The 13,253-nt window shown below is 45.3% G+C and overlaps 1 protein-coding gene across 1 annotated transcript in view; it reads left to right on the top strand.

Annotated features, from left to right (window-relative positions):
- Nucleotides 1–2,632: 2,632 nt before the first annotated feature.
- The window catches only part of PTPN14 (protein tyrosine phosphatase non-receptor type 14), a 106,695-nt gene continuing 96,074 nt past the window's right edge, over nucleotides 2,633–13,253 (top strand). The window contains exon 1 of the mRNA XM_040985306.1: nucleotides 2,633–2,960. Within this exon, the coding sequence (XP_040841240.1) occupies nucleotides 2,787–2,960 (174 nt within the window). The 5' untranslated portion in view covers nucleotides 2,633–2,786. The remainder of the gene's footprint in view (nucleotides 2,961–13,253) is intronic.

The raw sequence follows: 13,253 nt of genomic DNA, 5'->3' as shown, positions 1-13,253 counted from the left end.
GCAGTGGAAGTTGTTTGTGCTGTGATGAGCATGCACCAAGCCAGCCACATTCTTTCAGGTGTTTAAGGTGAGACACACCCAAATGTCAAGTGCCTGGCCCAGGATTAGAAATATGGCTTGTGCCCATAGAGCAAATACTTTTCTGTTTAGGATTCTCTGGCTCGTGTTGGGTGTGAATCTTGATCCCTTCTGCGCTGTGCTTCTGTAAGTTGAGGGATATTTGGGAGTGTAAACACTGAAGGTTGTGTGTTTGAATTTTGGGTTCCCAGTGGTGCTGCTGCAGCTTTATTTGGGGTGTATCCCTCCAAGTTTTTGTACATATCAAGAGATCAGGTTGGCATCCCTTGGAGGTAAACATGATACTCTGCCAACATAGTGATTTAGAAATGTTAAGATATTTTAGCAAACCCAACTTTCTAGCATATGTATTTTAAGCCATCATAAAACACATACCTGTCATGTTAAGGAATGTGCCCAGGGCAAGTATTAAAGGCCTGCTGTGAGAGTCTGGGGTGTGTGTTTTGCTGTGTTGTACGGTTATGCCCTGACAACCACCATGAGGCCTAGCGTACACCAGGGAGTGGCTTATAAATATTGAAGCCCTTCTGTTTATTAATTTTAAAATTCCTACAGGTCACAGTTACTCCCGTTTGCCCTCCAAGTGCTAGAAAACTAAAGGATAATAATAATGGGCAGAGGGATGAGAGTGAGAATGCCTGTGTGGATCTGCCAGAGTTAGGGACACAGGCTAGAAAGCAAGCAGATGAGCAAGAGATGGTCCTTTGGGCCTGATGGAGAATGAAGTTTTGGATGGACGAGTTTTGGGAATGTTGTTGGCTTCTGTGCAAGGTGAGTCTTGTGAACTCCCAGCAGGAGCATTGCTGGCTCGGGACGGACTGGTAAAGCTACGTGTGTTGTTTTTCTCTTGCGTTCTCCGTGGCAGTAATGTCATCATCTTCCTTTGGTGGAACATAAGGGTGCTTGAAAGTCTGCTGCTGCTAAGTCACATGATCTGTAATTTTACACAAGGCATCTTATAAAAGAGCATGGTAGGGTGGTTTCCTACATCTGATTGTCTAAATGTGTATTAGAAAAAAGAGTTGCGGTTTTCAGTGCAGTACCAGATTTTGTTTTATTTTATAAAAATGGAAAATAACTGACTGTATTCCATATACATTCCTACCATTTATTGTCATTCACTGTAAATAAATATTAAGATAAAAGCAAGCTAGAAACGAAGGCTAATGATAGGAAGAGAAGTAAAAAGAGGTAGTGTTGCAGAACGCGAGGAGCAACAAGAGAGGCACTGGGATTCACAGAACCTCGCTTTTTTCACTGGTAGAAGAAGTAACAGGACAGTCTATGCTACAGCATTGTTCATGGGATTGAAATGAAAGAATATACACTTTCATGCTGAGTTCTGCTAGCACGTTTTGAGCATACGGTAAAATGGTACTTTGAAAAGTTCCTGGAAAATGAAATTTAAAAATAGTTTATTTTGGTGCAAAACAATTGGGGGCTTGTATTATGGCAAAGTGAATAAAGCCTTTGATGGCGGCATCCCAAAGGGGCACCAGTTCTTGTCCCAGCTGCTCCACTCCCAATCCTTCTCCCTGCTGATGGCCTGGGGAAAGTTACGGAAGATGGGCCAAGCATTTGGGCCGTGCCACTCACCTGGAAGAACAGGATGGTATGCCTGGCTCCTGGTTCCAGCCTGGTATGGCATTGGCTGTTGTGACCTTGAGGGAAGCAGTCCGGCACATGAGAGCTTTCTCTCCCTCCGCACGTTGAGCCCCCTCCTCCCAATCATTCTGTAACTCTGATTTTCAGATAAGTCAATAAGTAAATCTTTTTATTATGCTATGAACTTTTTTGGGGGTAAGACTTATTTATTTTCATTGGAAAGGTAGGTTTATTGAAAGAAGGAGAGAAAGAAAGATCTTCCACCTGCTGATTCACTCCTGGATGGCTGCAATGGTTGGAGCTCAGCTGATCTGAAGATAGGAGCTTCTCTGGGTCTCTCACATGGGTGCAGGGTCCCAAGGCTTTGGATCATCCTCTGCTGCTTTTCCCAGGCCATGGGAAAGTGGGCCAGCTAGAACAAGAACCAGCACCAGTATGGGATGCTGTGCTTCGAGCTGGAGGATTAGTCAGTTAAGCCGTTGTTCTGACTCCAGTAAATAAATCTTTAAAAACTTGTAAATCTACGTATCTTCAGGGACTTCAAAAGTTCATGGGAAATTGTATTATGAAAAAAAAATGTGAGCTGCAAAATGCTTTTCAACACAACAGACATGTGCTTTAGTTCTAGTTCAGTGAACTTTTAAAAAGTACCCTCATAACGTACGTGACTTGAAGTCGCATGGACCTAGGTTTGCATTCCGTCTTTCTGTTTATATCGTGCATCCGGTGATAAGTTATCGAATCTTTCTGAGGCTCCATTTCTTTAAGTGTAAGCTGGCTTTTTCCATTTTATTCTTATGTGATGAAATGCATGGACTTCTCAGGCTTGCAGGTGCTTGAATTTGACCACTCACCTGTCAGGGGGCTGAGCCTGTGTGTCTACAGGATGTGTATCATGCTGTCACTAACTTCCCTTCCAGCCCTTAACTGTGCTCTTTTCCATTTGCAGCCATCTTCCGGAGGGCCACGCTGGGCATGGACGCCTTATCCCATACCTGGAGGAGCAGAGGTGATAGTGCGACCACTCTGCCACAAACCTACTAAGGTCAGCCCAGGGGCACGTGGGCCAGGATAGAAAGGCAGCATCCAAGGGCCACATCACCATGCCTTTCGGCCTGAAGCTCCGCCGGACTCGGCGCTACAACGTCCTGAGCAAGAACTGCTTCGTCACCCGGATCCGCCTGCTGGACAGCAATGTGATCGAGTGCACGCTGTCAGTGGAAAGTACGGGGCAGGAGTGCCTGGAGGCTGTGGCCCAGAGGCTGGAGTTGCGGGAGGTAAGAGAGATCCATGAGGAAGAATGACACGGATGAATTGTCGCTCTGGTTTCTTGTACCTGTCTCGTTCTTCAGTCTCAGCCCTGGACTCATGAGGGTCCTGTGATTGTGCAGTGGATGGAGAAGTGCAGATACTTCCTGGAGCTTGCTGGGGTGGAGGGTCCTCTCGGTTCCCTGCTGGGAGGAGGACTTGGGGGCATGGAAACCACTCCTCCCCAGGATGGGTTTCCTCTCTTCAGAGCAGTCACGCCTGTAGTTGGTGTTTTGATGTTCCACCTGAGTTTCGAGGAGACAGCATCCTTAAGTGGCATGGCAGGAGCTGCTTTTTTGTTGGTTTGTTGCTAAATTTTCCTGGAAGAGAAAACCACTGGAAGTGGGTGTGCCCGCTGCGGCATTTTGTGGGTTTGCCAGGCAGGGGCTGGGCTTCACTGTGGCTGCCTCGTGGCCCCCTCTTCTTCAGCATCTTGTTTGGGACATGCCCATGGACATTCTGCAACCCAAGCTGACACTTAGCTGGGCATACTGTCAATCCTGAGAAGAGACTTCATGGCTGTGTAGTTTGTGTAAAGAAATTTCTGCTTTTTTCTTTCTATCTATTTAATTGGAAAGACAGATTTATAGAGAGGCTATGACACAGAGTGCCTGGCACAATGGCTCAATAGCTAAATCCTCATCTTGCAAGCACTGGGATCCCATGTGGGCACCGGTTTGTATCCCAGCTGATCCACTTCCATAAACATCATGCTTATGGTATGGCCTGGGAAGGCAGTGGAGAATGGCCCAAGTGCTTGGGACCCTGCACCTGCGTGTGAGACCTCGAGGGAGCTCCTGGTTTCAGATCAGTTTAGATCTGGCTGTTGCGGCCTGTTGGGGAGTGATTCGTGGGTGGCAGATCATTCTCTCTGTCTGTCTTCTCTGTAAATCTGTTTCCCCTCTCACCTCCCAAACAAAATAAATAAACAAAACAAAATAAACAAACAAAAAGAAAAAAAAAAACAAGTCCAGCACAGTGGCTCAGTGGCCTTGCAGTTGCCAGGATCCCATCTAGATACTGGTCTATCCTGGCTGTTCCTGTTCTCATCCTGCTCTCTGCCTGTGGCCTGGAAAAGCATTAGAGGACGGCCCAAAGCCTTGGGACCCTGCACCCAAGTGGGAGACATGGAAGAGGCTCCTGGCTCCTGGCTTCTGACTTCAGATCAACTCAGTATTAGCCCTTTTGGCCACTTGGGGAGTGAGCAAGAGAATGGGAAATCTTTCTTTGTATCTCCTCTCTGCAGATCTGCCTGTCCAATAAAAAGTAAAGTATTTTTTATAATTGTGTTGGGTCCAACAAAATATTTTTTTAAAAAAGAAAAAAAACAAAAGTGAGATCTTTCAGCTACAGATTTACTCTCCAAATGTCTGCTATGGTCTGAGCTGAGCTGATCCAAAGCCAGGAGTCAGGAGCTTCTTCTGGGTATCTCATTTAGGTGCATGACCACAGGCCTTGTGCCATCCTCCTCTATTTTTCTAGGCCATAAACAAGGAGCTTGATCGAAAGTGAGGTAGCTGGGACCCGAATCTGCACCCAGATGGGATGCCAACGTGCTGTAAGGTAGAGGATCAGCCAACTGAGCCATCACCCCTACCCCCCATGCTTTTTTTCAGTCTTGTAGATGCTCTGGACAAGAGACTTGTGTGAGAAACCTGTGCATAAGCGTTGGCATTGTGAGAGCCACCTGACAGTTTGTAGATGGGCGCCTAGGGTGTAATGGTTGAATGCTGCTGGAACTGAGTCATGGTAGCCCCCAGAAACTCAGGAGAGGAGGAAAACCTGTGAAGCTACCCTCTGGACTCTCAGATGGCCCAAGTGAGCTTTGCCTGGTTTCTCTCAGATGGCAAAGAAGTGTTCGAAGTGACTGTAGTCTGCACCTGCAGAAAGGGTCGATCCTCCGTGACTTACCTCTGGGAGCACTGCTTTACCCCAAGTGTGTCCCTCGTCTGCTGCCTTTGAGTGTCTATGCCAGTCGCAGCTATTTTTCTGTGCAGGAGACTCTACAGGGCAACAGTGTGTACGGCTCAGCAGCTGGGTAAAACAATAAATGTGAGTGGTTCCAATGTATTGATAACTGGCTCTCCTTTGTACATTTTTAGCACTTCAGGCTCCCCAAAGTTTTCCTAAGTTTAAACTTTAAAAAATTGGGAACAAAATTATTCTCTTGTTTATTTGAAATGGAGAAAGGGAGGACGGGAGAGGAAAGGGGGAAGGGAAGGGAAGGAAGAGAAGTGAAAAAAGAAGTATCCTAGGGGCCCGGCGCCATGGCCTAGTGGCTAAAGTCCTTTCCTTGAACGCCCCGGGATCCCATATGGGCGCCAGTTCTAATCCCGCCGGCCCCGCTTCCCATCTAGCTCCCTGCTTGTGGCCTGTGAAAGCAGTCGAGGACGGCCAAAGCTTTGGGACTCTGCACTCGTGTGGGAGACCTGGAAGAAGTTCCTGGATCCTGGCTTTGGATCGGCATAGCATCGTCCTTGCGCTCACTTGGGGAGTGAATCATCGGACGGTAGATCTTCTTCTCTGTCTCTCCTCCTCTCTGTATGTCTGACTTTCCAATAAATAAATAAATCTTAAAAAAAAAAAAAAGAAGTATCCTAAATTCCCTTAATATGCTAGGCCAAAGACAGGGGCCTGGAACTTGATTTAGGTCACCTGCACAAGTGGCAGAGTCATGTGTGTGAGCAGTCAAGTGGCACCTGTCATGGTGTGCGTTAGCAGAGCTGGGACGTGAGCCCAGATGCTCTGATACGGAGTCTGGGGCTTCTGAAGCAGGGTCTTACTTGCTGTGTCAAACATTTACCCACTTAAGCACATACACGCATGGAGAGCCATGGGCATAAGGGAGATCCCTTAATACCATAGATTTCTTGGACATCAGACTTACCTAATGCTTACAAAAATGTAGTTGTAGAACATTTAAAATGCTGTGCAATGGTTTAACTTTGGAGTGCTTCCGTTACCCGCAGTAGGGTTCTTCACATGCATGCCCAGCAGTGTAGCATGTGGTAGAGTGATTGTTAAAGGTTGGCTTTCGCGTCTTGCACTTGGTTCAGATGTGTGGTTCCATGACCACAGTAGTTGGGTGACCTTGGAGAAGTTTCTAAATTCCCTGGGCATTAGTTTTCTCACCTGCGAAATGGGAATGATGGCACCTTACATGGATGTTAGGAATGCTGAAAGAGATCCTCCGTGGAAGTGTGTAGTGCTATATCTGACAGTTTATAACTGTTCAAATTTAAGTTTTAAGAAGCAATTTTTTGGATAAAATGTTGAACTACATTGGCCCTGTTTTAGTATTTACTAAGCTTCGGGTAAGTAAGGTGCAATTCTGCCTACAGCACAGTATCATAGGGGGATCTAGTGTTTTAATAGCCAAGTGGAGACTTAAGGACCTAACTCGGAACGCAGGCACATTGTGGGGGCAGCGGCTCACCACTGAGCTGTGCAGTGTGCGGCCCGGCCCACTGAATGCTCCAGCTGGGGAGAGCGGCCTCCATGCAAGGTTAACAAGATTTCGCTCTGAATAGATTTGAAATATGCCATGGAGCAAAACACCTGAGGAGAAAGGCAGAAGGGCATGCTAGCTTGAGTTTTCAGTGATCCAACGGTGTGAAAAACCGCCCCCTCCCTTCTTGGGGGTTGAGCGGCTCTGGTTGTAAATCGCCAGGTAAAGCCAGAATTTATGGTGAAAGGTGGGTGGGGTCTGAAGACAGTAATAATTACTTCCAGGAGATGATTGTTGCTTTCTCTGAGAGGGCAAAAGTCAATCCCAGATTATCCCACAAGCGCATTGCCAGGGAGGGCGGAGCAGGGCAGGCAAGGTTCTGTTGTCAAGTGTGTCTTGCTGTTTGATTGACGTGCTGTTGCACAGGTTACCTGTCTGCTAGATGCTGTTTGTTTCGCTTTGGCTTTTTGTTTGTTTCTTTGCTTTTGCTTTTAACATGGGCTAGCGTTGTATCCATGTTAGAGAAAATCACTTTCTTGTAGAACTCTGCTTTCCTTGGGTGACGGATACCCTCGGGGGCAGGTGTGACCTTTGTGAATCCATCTTGTAGGTATTCTTGAATAAAGGATGTGCTATATGATTGCATATCTTGCTCTTCATGTTCTCATACCTTCCTCAGAAGCCCAGTAGGGAGGTGCGAAGGCAGGGTCAGTTCTCGCACTTTAACGTCGCCTTTGGACCATTTTCCAAGTATACTTGATGACATTTTCTAAGTGAAGGTGAGAATCCATTACAAAACATTTAGCCCTTAGGAAGACTTGAAAAGTAGAAGATGGTATTTGGCTTTGGTATTAGAAGTGGTTTAGATGGATCCTAAATCTTACAATTGCTTTATATTAGGAAAGGATATATGGTATACTTAACAGTAATTTTTTTTAAAGGTACATGTAAGGCAGGGTTGGGGAAAGAAGGGAAAGGGAGAAAGGTGGGAGAAAGAGACAGAGATGAAGTGCTTCCTGCCATTGGTTCACTCTCCAGATGACGAGGTGTTTAAAACTGGCCCAGGCTGAAGCAAGGGGCCAGGATCTCCATTTGGGTCTTCTGCATGGGTTTCATGTGCTCAGGTATTTGGACCACTTTCTGCTGCTTTCCAAGGCTCTTCAGTGGGGAGCACGATTGGAAGTGGAGCAGCCAGGGCCCAGTCTGGCATTCTGATAGGGATCCATCATTGCAGTAGCATGCTTAGGCCACTTAGCTACAATGCCAGTTCTAAAAGTAATTTTGATGTACCTTTGTTAGATAACTTAAAAGTAGATTGACTTAGGGCCCGTTGCGATGGCGCAGTGGTTAAGGTCCTTGCCTTGCACGCCCGGGATCCCATATGGGTGCTGGTTCTAATCCCAGTGGCCTCGCTTCCCATCCAGCTCCCTGCCTGTGGCCCGGGAAAGCAGTCCAGGATGGCCCGAAGCTTTGGGACCCTGCACCCGCGTGGGAGACCAGGAAGAGGCTCCTGGCTTCGGATCGGCATAGCATCGGCCGTTGAGCTCACTTGGGGAGTGAATCATCGGACGGAAGATCTTCCTCTCTGTCTCTCCTCTCTGTATATCTGCCTTTCCAATAAAAATAAAACAAATCTTAAAAAAAAAAAACAACCGGGCCCGGCGCGGTGACGCAAGTGGTTAAAGGTCCTCGCCTTGCACGCCCGGGATCCCATATGGGCGCCGGTTCTAATCCCGGCAGCCCCGCTTCCCTTCCAGCTCCCTGCCTGTGGCCTGGGAAAGCAGTCAAGAACGGCCCAAAGCTTTGGGAACCTGCACCTGTGTGGGAGACCCGGAAGAGGCTCCTGGCTTTGGCTTGGCATAGTATCGGCCCGTTGCACTCACTTAGGGAGTGAATCATCGGACGGAAGATCTTCCTCTCTGTCTCTCCTCTGTATATCCGCCTTTCCAATGAAAAAATAATAAAAATAAATCTTAAAAAAAAAAAAAACAACCAAAAAACCCCCCCATGGTTTGTTTGCGTATTTTAAAAGTACATACATGGAAAGGCACCAGAATTTAGTGGCTGGAGAGGTGGAGTTGGACCAAAATGTGAGAATTTTGAATTTTGGCTTTTTCGTGTACCTGTCTCATCTATGAAATGGAGATGGTCAAGTAACAACTTTGGTTTGCTATTGGGAGAGTTCGGTTTTGAGAAGTTTGTGCGGCCTCCCTGGCAAGGGGGGCTCCTTGCCTGATCCATCCGGGCATGGTTGCTGCAGGGCTTGCAGAGCCGGAGCGTCATCTTGCCCTTTTGCAAGTTTGCCTGTGGCCCTTTCAGATGGCTGTATCGCTCCACTTCCTTGCTAAACTCTCTGGAGATGGAGAACATCTATGAGCAGGTGATCCAGCAAGCTGAAAAACGGTGATTTGGAGCACCACTGAATGGTGGCGGGGGTCTCTCCTCAGGTGAAACTAAGAGCCCTTTTTTTTTCAAGGAGCCTAAGAAAAGCAGGGTGATTTCCTCTTACACAACTTCTATTGTGTCTTTTTTTGTTTTGTTTTTCTAAGTTTTACTTATTTGAAAGGCAGAGTTACAGAGGAGCAGGAGAGACAGAGATCTTCCATCAGTAGGTTCAGTCCCCAAATGGCCACAGTGGCCCAGGCTGGGCCATGCTGAAACCAGGAGACAGGAACTCCATCCAAGCTTCCCATGTGGGTGGCAGGGGCCCAAGGGCTTGGGCCACTTTCTGTTGCTTTTGGTTTGAAGTGGAACAGTCCGGTCTTGAAGCAGTGCCCACGTGGGGACAGGTGTGGAGGATGGCAACTTATGATGCTGTACCGTGACACCAGTTTCATGTCATCACTAAAAGTCATTTTATCCAAAGATATTACAACAGGAGTAGTTTTCCACATTTTACATTTCCATAATGGCTAGAAATTATAAAGGACAATCTTAATGTGCATTTTGCATCTTCAAAGAGAACATTACTTTAAGGTAGTTCTAGGGTTTGATTTTCTTGTTACTGACTTCAGGAATATATCATTTGTTAGAATCCTTCATACGTTGGTCCCTGAGATATTAATGAAATTCTTTGTTTTACAGTTTAGTGAACCATACATATATATATATATATATACATATATATATGTTTATATATGTGTATATGTATGTATATATAGACACACATATTTATATATTTTTGTTTTCCTGTAGAGAATTAAAAGAACCCACAAAGGTTAGGTATGTACTGAGGGGTAGGTGCTGCAGCATAGTGGTTACAGCTGTTGCCTGCAGGGCAGGTACCCCATATGAGCTCTACTTCAGGTTCTTGCTGCTCTGCATCCCATCCAGTTTTCTGCTGTCAGCCTGGGAAAGTAGATGGCCCACCCAGTTGGGCCCCACCACCGACTCCTGACTTCAGCCTGGCCTAGCCTCACCATGGTGGCCATTTGTGGATTGAACCAGTGGACAGATAGAAGATCTGTCTTTTCTCTCCTTTTGTGTGCTTCTCAAATAATACATCTTTAGAAATAGACTATATATGTGTAGTCTTTGATGCTCAGCCCTGCAGCCTTAGAGTGTTTTCTTGGCTGTGCATCTTGAGTCTGTGTTTCTTTCCCTGAATTTTCTTTCTTTTTTTCCTTTTCCTGTATTTCCATGAAGCGATTGGCTGGAGAAAGTGGAATGTGCTGTCGTCGGTTGTAGACGTATCGGGTATAGAAGTCCCAGGCCTATCAAGTAAAGGCTGATGGCACTTTGTTTGTTTGTTTGTTTGTTTGTTTTTGCGGTTATCCAGCTGTCACACAATGGTTTATTCTCCAAAGCCATTGAACTGTACTATGTGAAGTGTTGTTTCAGAGTCTGCTTATGGCTATTATTTGAGGTAATTTCCATGCGTCAGTGCCAGTTACAGTGCTTGAATGTGACTCCTATGTATATTATGTGGAGATATTCCAAATCTGTTAATTTATGACTGAAATGCTGGGTAGGACAGGCTGCCTGTTATGCTTTGAGCTTCTGCCTAAGAGTGACTAGCTCTTCGGAATGCTTTCAGGAACATTGCAGGTTTAGTTTCTCTTAATGATCAAGATTGCATCTGTTACCTTTAGAAATGGCATTAAAGCCTTGCATTGGCCACAAAACTGGAAAAAAAAAGATAGAAAAATCTTTTCCTATTATTAGCTAATGTGTGGGATAATATCTCTTTAAGTGGAAAAACAAATTGACAACACTCCAAACTAGTTTTCAGTAGACTTCATTATTTTTTTTATAGCAGCTTTGGTTTACAGTAAAATTGAGCAAACACTAGAGGGATAATCACTTTATACTCTTGTTCTCCCTGCTTCTATTTTTAAAGGCTTTTATTCTTTTTGTGTTTTTGTAAAAATTTATTTATTTTAATTGGAAAGGCAGATCAGATTTATGTAGAGAAGAGACAGTTCTTCCATCCACTGCTTCACTTCCCAGATGGCCACAGTGGTATGAACTGAGCTGATCCAAAGCTAGGAGCCAGGAGTTTTTCCAAGTCTCCCGCATGGTTACAGGGTCCCAAGGCTTTGGGCCATCCTTACTGCTTTCCTAGGCCATAATCAGGAAGCTGGAAGGAAAGTGGAATAGTCGGACACAAATGGGCGCCTATATGAATTCTCAGCATTTGCAAGGTGAAGATCTAGGCCATTGAGCCATTGTGCTGGGCCCAGGCATTTCTTCTTTAGGATCTGTTCATAATACCCACAGGAACACTTTGACACTATTTGCACATCTATCTGCCACTGAAGAAACTAGTAGATTTTTAATGTGTGTGTGTGTGCATGCATGCATGTGCGCGTGCTTCCTTTTTTAAAATGCAAAAACCTCAAGCCAAATGAATCAGGAAACTACTCTTGTGAAAGTGACATTTTAGTGTGGTTCTCCCTATACCGATCAGTCATGGTGTAGTTTTGATAATTGCATCAGCGATGCAGTTTCTCTCCCTGAGAGCTGGTCCTCTGTCTTGTCATCATTGCAATAATCTCATTGAAGAGCTCATGGCCCCAGAGCTATATGCTGTAGCTATATGTTTTTTTTTTTAAGATAACTTGAGAGAGAAATAAGATTTTATACTTTCCTGAGAGATGCTGTGAGGACTAGATGGGCCTGTCTCAGGTGTTGGCTCAGGTAATGCAGGGAGACCCTTTGGATCATGTGGGAGTGGGCTTCTGCTTGGAGTCTTCCAGCATGTTACTATTTGGCCATACTTAGCAATTAAGCTCAGCTTCCAAAACTGAGCTGCAGTTTAAACAGTTATGAACAGGTCCAATGTGCAGTCAGCTGGACTTGATGAGATTAATTGTGCCTTTGCAGGAAGTTGAGGGATGCACCTGTTAGAGTTGGTGAATGCTCAGGCTCTTGAGTTTGCTTCCTTTTTGGCAGCAGAGCAGGTATCAGCTGCATTGTGTGGTTGGGCAGGGTAAATGTGTAGGAAGCTTTCACTGTTTAGCCAGGGGTAGAACTAGGAAAGAAGATTGCTTTGGAGATGGACTCACAACACTGTGTGGGGATGGCGAGCTCATGCATGAATTTATCTTCTGCTGGACCACCAGACTCAACCCTTCTAAAAGGGCTCCCCTTGATTGTGCCCTGGGCTGGAAACTGCATTTCTTAAGTAGCATGGTGAGTCACTCTTGCAATACTGTGTCCTTTGGAAATACTGTGTTGGAACAATAAATAAGTCCGATGCCACAAATTAGATTTTTACACCAAACGTGATTTGCTGTGCTATCTAGAGCTGTGTAATAATTTTAACTTCACTCAAGATACCATCTTACTATGTACTTGTACTTCATCATGTTCCTTTTCAACATACATATGCATGCACATACATGTCTGTTGCATGACTGCATGTGCACACATGTATGTGTACTGTGGAATGTTTTTTCTGTGGGTAATTTCTTAGGGAGAAAGTCGCTTTGGTGATCTGTATGGGTGGGAATGTGATTATGACATGTTATAATTCAAATGAAGTACAAATCATAAAGATATTCCCAAAATGCCAAAAGGGCATTTAGTGAAAGATAATATAGCTGGTTAATTGGTTAAGCGATTGCTTGTGAAGCATGCTCTTCCTTTACCCTTAGTTGAAGCAACTTGGCATGTGAAACAGTGTACGTCTATTGCTCATTCATTCTAAGCAGTCTCACTGGTGGTCACCCCAAATACAGTGGGATGCTTGTTTATAAGTACCGTGTTCCACAGAGGAATTCGATGTAATCCAGAAACACCCTGGATGCTTCTTGATAAACCTTGATGAAATTACTACACACATGACCTCATTTTAAGGTTAGCCTAAGAGCCAGCAATGTGACATAGCAGATAAAGTCACTGCCTGCAGTGCCAAACTCCCATCTGTGCTCCAGTTTCAGTCTCAGTTGCTCCGCTTCCCATCTAGCTCTCTGCTAATGACCTGGGGGAGCAGAGGAAGATGGCCCAAACTTGTGGGCCCTGCAGCCATGTGGGAAACCCCAGTGAAGTTCTGACCTATCTCTGGCCATCTGGGGAGTGAACTCGTGGATGGAAGATCTTTCTTACCTCCTCCACCTCTCTCCCTCTTTGTAAATCTGCCTTTCAAAAAAGTAAATCTTAAGAACAAAACCCAAAATGGTTAGCCTAAGCTTAGGTCATAGATTCCCAGGACAGAATCAAAGTGATGTGAAACTTGCAAGAAGACCTGAGGGTAGGTACTGCTTTGTGATTATTTTCTGTGTACATTTTAAGTTTACATTTTTGTCTGTAGATGGTCCAGCTTCTACTTTTGTCTGCATTTTTCTCTCACTTTTCCAGTTAACATTGTGTT

The sequence above is a fragment of the Ochotona curzoniae genome, unplaced genomic scaffold, assembly GCF_017591425.1.
Source record: "Ochotona curzoniae isolate NIBS_2020 unplaced genomic scaffold, NIBS_Ocur_1.0 contig_430, whole genome shotgun sequence".
Lineage (NCBI taxonomy): Eukaryota > Metazoa > Chordata > Mammalia > Lagomorpha > Ochotonidae > Ochotona > Ochotona curzoniae.
This window is presented reverse-complemented; position numbering and strand designations above follow the sequence as displayed.